Raw genomic sequence first — 7,484 nt, forward strand, 5'->3', positions numbered from 1 at the left:
GGCTGGCATGACTAAATGCCGAAGTTGCATGGAACGCTGTTACCTTCCCGCCAAAGGTGGTTCCTATTTTTCTACTTTCATTTTACATGCTTTTGAACTGCTAGGTTGGCAGAAACTGGGACAAGTAACGGGAGCTCACTCCATTATGCAGCGCTAGGGATTCGAACTGCCAAACTGCTGACCTTTTTGATCGACAAGCTCAACTAATTTACGGTAATTTACGGTAATCTATTAATTTAACTGCCATATAAATTTAATAATAAATAAATAGGCAGACATGAGAGAAATGATAATTAATATGTTTTGAGATTTTGCCATGCATCTAGGTCAATCCTCACAAAATAAGATTTAAGTGAACATGAAGTAGGTATCTGTGAATGTTTCCATTTGCCCAGTTGTAGTTTGTTTCATTTTAGAATCTCATTTGTTTGTTTGTTTTCTGCATTTCAGGAAAACCATTCGAAGAGCTATTCCTTGTTTGAGATTTCTCATACGAATATCCACAAGCGAACTTTCTACAAGTCTTGCAAATTCTTCTTTCCGGTCTTCTGTGTCTAGCCGTGTCTCTTTCATCTCCAAGAACCAAAACTGTGGCATTTCTTCCATTTCCGCTACAGAAAAAGTTAAGCTTGTCTCATGGAGAAGAGACTGATAGTCTCTCAGATAAAAGCTTCAAGATCACCCTGGGCCCGTCATGATTAGTTATGCATAGACACATATCTTTTTGGTACAAGTCCTCACTTTAACCTGCTTCAAAGTTAATCCATCTAGTGAGCATTTTGTAATGGGGTTGTTCAAAGAAACTTCAATCAAATTGGTATTTAATTTCACTGATTTCTATCATCTCTCTCACACACATGCACACACACACACAATTCATCTATCTACCTATCCATCCACCCATCCACCCGTCCACCCATCCAGTGGTGGGATTCAAACTGGGAGGCAGTGGGGGCGTGGCCAGCCTATCCAAACTACTCAAAATTTCCGCTACCGGTTCTCCAGAATCTGTCAGAACTGGCTGAATACCACCTCTATATCTATCTATCTATCTATCTATCTATCTATCTATCTATCTATCTATCTATCTATCTATCTATCTATCTATCTATCTATCATTAGATCCTCTAATAGAAACAGATTCTTCTTTTCAATGAACCCAACCTCTCTGTGAAACATAAGCCCTAATGTTGAAGAATCCCCCCCCATAACTGAATAATGCTAGCTTTGTCTTGTTCCAATACATTATTGTATTCTCTTATGCCATTCCTTTTAGTTCAAATAACCATTTTCCCCACTCATCCAAGAAAAACAAATAGCTTTGTTTCACTTTCACCTTCCTGTCCCACAATACACTTTTTAAAGAAGAATTTTAATGTGACCAATGGCAATTTCTGGGGGATGAGCCTATAAGAGATCATAAAGGTATCATTGGCTGTTCATCAGCCTACCAGCCTACCAGCTTTCCATAGAAAATGAAGCTAATGCTGTTGTTAATTAAGATCAGGACTATCTGAGAAAGAACCAAGTTATGTTGAATACTTCTGTAGAAGAATGTGTGTGTGTGTGTGTGTATATATGTATGTATGTATGTATGTATGTATGTATGTACATATATATTGTTGTGTTTGTGCTGATAAATAAATAAAGGGAGACTAGTATAGATCTATATTGGGTTTCTGTCATGATGGACCCTTGTGACGAGCCGATTGACAGATAATGGAAGCAGTTAGCTTTCTCCCATAATTGGGGCATACCAGGGGTTGTGACACTATATATATATATGTGTGTGTGTGTATGTGTGTGTGTGTGTGTGTGTTGTTGTTTTTATTTGTGCTGATAAATAAATAAAGGGAGACTAGTATAGATCTATTTCAAGCTATTTAGCTCTCATCAGCTAGCCATACCCTTACTGGGATTCGAACCTGTGCTGTATTGCATGTTAGGCAAACGTCTTAGCCATTATGCCACAGGTCTCCTCCTTATCAGCTGAAGCCAGGGAAGAAGGTATATATTTAGTGTCACAACCCCTGGTAAGCCCCAATTATGGGAGGAAGCTAACTGCTTCCATCATCTGTCAATCGGCTCGTCACAAGAGTCCATCACGACAGAAACCCAATATTTTTTACTGTTGCCTTTGTTATATTTGTGTTTTTTATTTATTTATTTATCAGCACAAATAAAAACACACACAAATATAACAAAGGCAACAGTAAAAAATATTGGGTTTCTGTCGTGATGGACTCTTGTGACGAGCCGATTGACAGATGATGGAAGCAGTTAGCTTCCTCCCATTACCAGGGGTTGTGACACTAAATATATATATGTATGTATGTATGTATGTATATATGTATGTATGTATGTATGTATGTTTGTGTGTGTGTGTGTGTATGTATATGTATATGTATATATGTATGTATATATGTACATATGTATATATGTATATGTATGTATATGTATATATATACACATACATACATACATACATACATACATTCATACATACATATATAGTCATAACACACACAACACATTCATCCCCTATTTTTTTCTTTTTTCTTTCCTAGACTTGGAATGATGTAGAGCTTGATCCTGTGGAGACAGTCCATGCAAAATTGCAGCCACCTGAAAATAACTCTTTTTCAACAAATGCAGAAGAAAGAAGTGAATTGCCCACAAATGCCCTGACCGGTGATGCACCAATTGAAGAAAAGGTTTTTAAAAAAATCATTATTTTTTAACGTTCCTTTAAGCGTTACTAACAAATCTTTTGTGATACAAGCCTAAAGAGGAATCCTTCCAGCCATCATAGCTGTATCCCTAACAAGAATATAAAAATCAACTGCCAAGATAAAATGCTAAGAAAATGAGTAGCATCTGTAATAAAAGTATAACGTTAAGTTACCAAATAACAAAAATATAACTTAAGCTACTATAATATGTTAATTAACTATACAAATATAAATCTAAAATATCCCAATTTATGAATTTAGCTAACATGTTACCTAAAACAGGCTATCTACACATAGTTTTAAAAAATGAAATGATGACTACAATAGAAGATCTGCCCAATAATATTACCGTGTTTCCCCAAAATAAGACAGGGTCTTATTTTCTTTTGCCCCACGAAATATGGCCTTGGGATTATTATAGGGGGAGGGCTTATTGTTTGGGGTTGCCGGGCAGCTGCTCCCTTGCGAACTGGCTCCTAAAGAGCCGGGCACAGCCTCCAGGGCGAAGCAGCCATGAGGTGACCACGCTCATGAGCAACCACCCGGCAAACCCCCTCTCCAGCCAGGCAGAGCGCCATTCACTGACCTAGGGGATATCCCTAAAGCACCAAGCCGCGTGGCGCTCTGCCTGCTCCCCAGCTCCTGCGGCTTGGTACATTAGGGATACCCCTTAGGTCAGTGCATGGAGCTCTGCCCGGCTGGAGAAGGGGGTTGCACAAGCGCCTGTTCCGCCCCCAGCAAGCATGCCTCCCAGCCTCACCATGCCCTGGCCCAGCTCTCCCTGCCGCACTCCGAGCATAACTTTTCTGGCTTCCAAACTCCAAAACTTGGCTGCCGAGTCTTCCAGCAATGGCCACTCTAGGAGTGCACTATATGGTTGTGGGCTGGCTGCTGGACAGAGAGTCTTCCAGACAGAGAGTCTTCCGGACAGAGAATCTTCCAGCAGCCAGCCCACAACCATAGAGTGCACTCCTAGAGCTTCTGGAAGACTCGGCAGCTGAGTTTTGGAGTTTGGAAGCTGGTGCCCTGGCCCTGCAGGGAGCCCCCTGGACAACTCCCCCCTCCAGCCAGGCAGAACACCACTCCCCAACTTAGCGGTACCCCAAAGGCAGCAAGCAACATGAGCACCTTTTCCCCCCCTGGCTCCCATGGCTTGGCGCCTTCGGGATACTGGTGAGCGGTGATCTGCCTGGCTGGAGGGGGGGTTGTCCAGGGGGCTTATTTTCGGGGGTGGGCTTATATTTTTGCCCATGCGAAAAATGTGGCAAGGCATTAGACAGGTCGTATTTTCTGGGAAATACGGTACTTTACTCTTTTATATTTAAATTTATTTTTTATTCATTTTAGTGGTTGTTCATCTTTTGGGAAGAACGACTTGCCTAAACTGGATCCCTCCCTATACTGAGGATATGGTGCAAATTACAAGAACTATTCCCTCTCCAGTTCCCCTTTTCAGTTCTTCAGTTTCTAACTTCAATAGTTATATCCATCCAGGGGAGGGCTTCAAAAATTTCCACAGTGGGCTCTCTACCCGGTTGTTAGGTGGGTGTGGCCATGGTGGGTGTGGCCTAATCAGCCTCCTGCACCATGGTGGTGGTGGGTCATTTTCACCTTCCCCAAGCTCCGGAGACTTTTCTCAAACCTCTGGGAGGGTGAAAACTATAGCAATAGCAGTTAGACTTATATACCACTTCATAGGGCTTTCAGCCCTCTCTAAGCGGTTTACAGAGTCAGCATATTGCCCCCAACAATCCGGGTCCTCATTTTACCCACCTTGGAAGGATGGAAGGCTGAGTCAATCTTGAGCCGGTGAGATTTGAACAGCCGAACTGCAGAACTGCAGTCAGCTGAAGTAGCCTGCAGTGCTGCATTTAACCACTGCGCCACCTTGGCAGAACTGCCTCTCCCAGGCTCCGGAGTCCCTCCAGAACTTCCGGGAGGCCCATTTTCCTCCTTCCCCTAGCCTCTGTGTGGGACCTGCACCTTACATCCAAAATGGGCCATGTGGAGACTCCTGGGAGAGGAGGGGTGGGTAGGGCCAGCCAGGGGTGGGATTTGGAGGTTTTCCGAACCAGCCATAATGTTAGCTATGGGTTCTCCCGAATCCGAGTGAACTTGTAGCAGCCCATCATCTGCTTCAAATTCATACCAGGAATAAAAAAAATTGCTCATTTTACTTTTTGATCAGGAACATGAAAAAAGAAAGTCCTCTTTATTCAGTGGATGTTTCATTCAATTGAGGTCTCCATAAATACTCAGAGGAGTAGTTCAGAGCCTACTACAGACCATTATATGCATTCATTGGAAGTAACGGCTACATAAAGCAATGGTTACATACATAGCAATTGGCTAATTTTCTAAAAGAAATTTGTGATTTCTACACCCACCTTCATCTTCCACCCCACACTCCGTTCTTGTTCTTGTTGTCCTCTTGTAACAATATAGATTGGAAGCAGTTCAAACAAGTCTCTTGGTGCCCTGATTAGTGTTATTTATTAGAAATCAAACTAAAGCACAGAGTTCCAGTGACTACTTTGCTTTCAAATGAATCATCTCTATATAGGCCAGGGATGTCAAACTCAAGGCCCATGGGCAGATCCGGCCCCAGGGTGCTTAGATCTTGCAGCCTGCAAATAGCAAAGGACTGTCCCACGGTGCCTCTGCAGTGAAAATAGACCTCAGTGGGGCACATGCAGTCCCCCATGCCCTATTTTCAGTCACAATGGCCTCCTGCAGCTCTTTACCAGCCAAAATGGAACATGCCCCTCCCGCACCCCATTTTCGCTTGCAGAGGGCTGCAGGAGGCCATCGCAGCCAAAAACGGGACCTGCTGGGGGGGCGTGTCCCCTCGGGCTCCATTTTCGCTGCAGAGGGCTAGCAAAACAAAGAAACAGCAAAGCAAAACAAAAGGAGAAATGTTTCCCCTTTTGCATTTGAGCATGCAAGTAGGGACAGGAAAGAGGGAAGGGAAAAAGGAAAGAAAAAGAAAAGAAAAGATGGGAAGAGAACAAGGAAGGAAGCAGAAAGGAGAATGAAGAGGAAGGGAGGAGGGAGGGAAGGAAGGAGATTATAATGAGACAGGGTGAGAGAGGGAATCAGGGTAGTCCTGCCTTAGCACTTGGCCACCCCGACACGAGTCCCGTGTCACACACGCCCCTCGGCCCTTAAGGTCAAACACAACCCTGATGCATCTTTCAATGAAATCGAGTTTGACACCCCTGATATAGGCAGTATCCAGCAACAATTTTATGTTTTATGCTCTGTTAGCATAAAAGGGAGGGGATTGGTTTCTTTGGGGGGGGGAAAGCAATCTGCTCCTTGATTTGGAAACTCCTGATTCCTTTGAAAACACCTACTAGGCTTCCTATCAATGTGAGAACATCTCTCCCACTTTTGGTGGAGAAAACTAATATTTTTAATTTTTACTGGTTTCCCACCGCCCCACAGTTTTCAGTATCTTCCATCTCTCCAGAAGAACAACTTGAAAGACCCCTTAAATTAAATGCTGCAGAACTGCTCCTCTTAACCAGCTCCTTGAGGGCAACATCTCTTCCATTTGACTTGAATGCCAGCAGCAGAGGGAGGAGCCTGGACACCTCTCAAGCAGAAATCCACGAAGGCCAAATCAATAGTAGCCAGGATTCCTTGGAAACTCCCATTCTTCCACACATCATCATCATTCCTACCTCAGAAACCACTCTGTCTGAAGAGCAATCTTTGGCCGAAAGCATAGAGGAAGAAAACACTGATCTGTACTCTGCTCCAGATAAGAACTACCTGTTACTCAAAGGAAGGCTTCATTCGTCTACTGGACCAGTTGAGAAGCTTGTGTCATAAGCTTGGCTGTTTCTTTGAATGATGATGGTACCAAAGACAAAAATTGCAAAATGGTTTAAATGATACATTTCTCCATGCAATGTTGAAGTCATTTTTGAACTCTATGCACTTTGTAGAAGCCAACTGCAACAATAGGGGCGGAAGGCCCAAAGCACTCAAAGCGTATATAACATGCTTGTCAACAAAAACCACCTAGTAAATATGTCTTTATATAATTGGAATAATTTTTCATGCTTCCATTACTTTAACTGGAATGCTTAACCTATGACCATCCTATCGCCAAATTCCAAGGAAAAAGAGCATATGTAGCTACTAATTTTAGCCTGCACACAATTTGTGACTTAATCTTTTCTCATTTTCAATTGTCAAGCTGAAAGGTAACAAGTCAGAAGGACATGTTAAAGAACATGCAGCAATCAATCAATAAACTGCTGACCTTTTATCCTAATAAAATAGTTAATTTGTCATCTGTCCTGAAATTGAAATGACAACACAGAAATTGATGGATGGATGTATTTAAGGAAAAAATGATGCATTTAAGAATTCTTTTTTTAATTTTAAATATCACTGTCTTCTCTGGTTTACTGACCTGCAATCCTCAGTCCTTTTCATGATATCTATTTGTATGAGTGTAATTTTTTTTTGTTAAAATCCATTTACCTCTGGATGATGGGCTATATTCATAAAGGGAAAGGAACAGGATAAAAAATTAAATGTAAATTAAATTATAACAGTTAATATTATTACTTCCCATGTATTTAACTACAGAAGAATGGCAACTTTTGGAGTGAAACCATTGTGTAATCTAGGAGTCCTCCAGTGGTGGGTTTTAATTTATTTTACTACTGGTTTGCTCGTGCGCATGCTTGCACGATGCTTCTGCACATGCATAGAAGCTTCTGTTCATAAGTGTCC

The 7,484-nt window shown here is 42.1% G+C and overlaps 1 protein-coding gene across 1 annotated transcript in view; it reads left to right on the plus strand.

Moving 5' to 3' along the window:
• OPN4 (opsin 4) overlaps positions 1-7,022 on the plus strand; it is a 38,191-nt gene extending 31,169 nt beyond the window's left edge. The window contains exons 8-10 of the mRNA XM_087723899.1: positions 451-622; positions 2,568-2,714; positions 6,180-7,022. Of these exons, the coding sequence (XP_087580025.1) occupies positions 451-622; positions 2,568-2,714; positions 6,180-6,569 (709 nt within the window). The 3' untranslated portion in view covers positions 6,570-7,022. The remainder of the gene's footprint in view (positions 1-450; positions 623-2,567; positions 2,715-6,179) is intronic.
• Positions 7,023-7,484: the final 462 nt, after the last annotated feature.

Source organism: Thamnophis sirtalis, unplaced genomic scaffold (genome assembly GCF_051295495.1).
Source record: "Thamnophis sirtalis isolate CommonGarterSnake01/CBP01778 unplaced genomic scaffold, rThaSir2_p1.2 scaffold_10, whole genome shotgun sequence".
Lineage (NCBI taxonomy): Eukaryota > Metazoa > Chordata > Lepidosauria > Squamata > Natricidae > Thamnophis > Thamnophis sirtalis.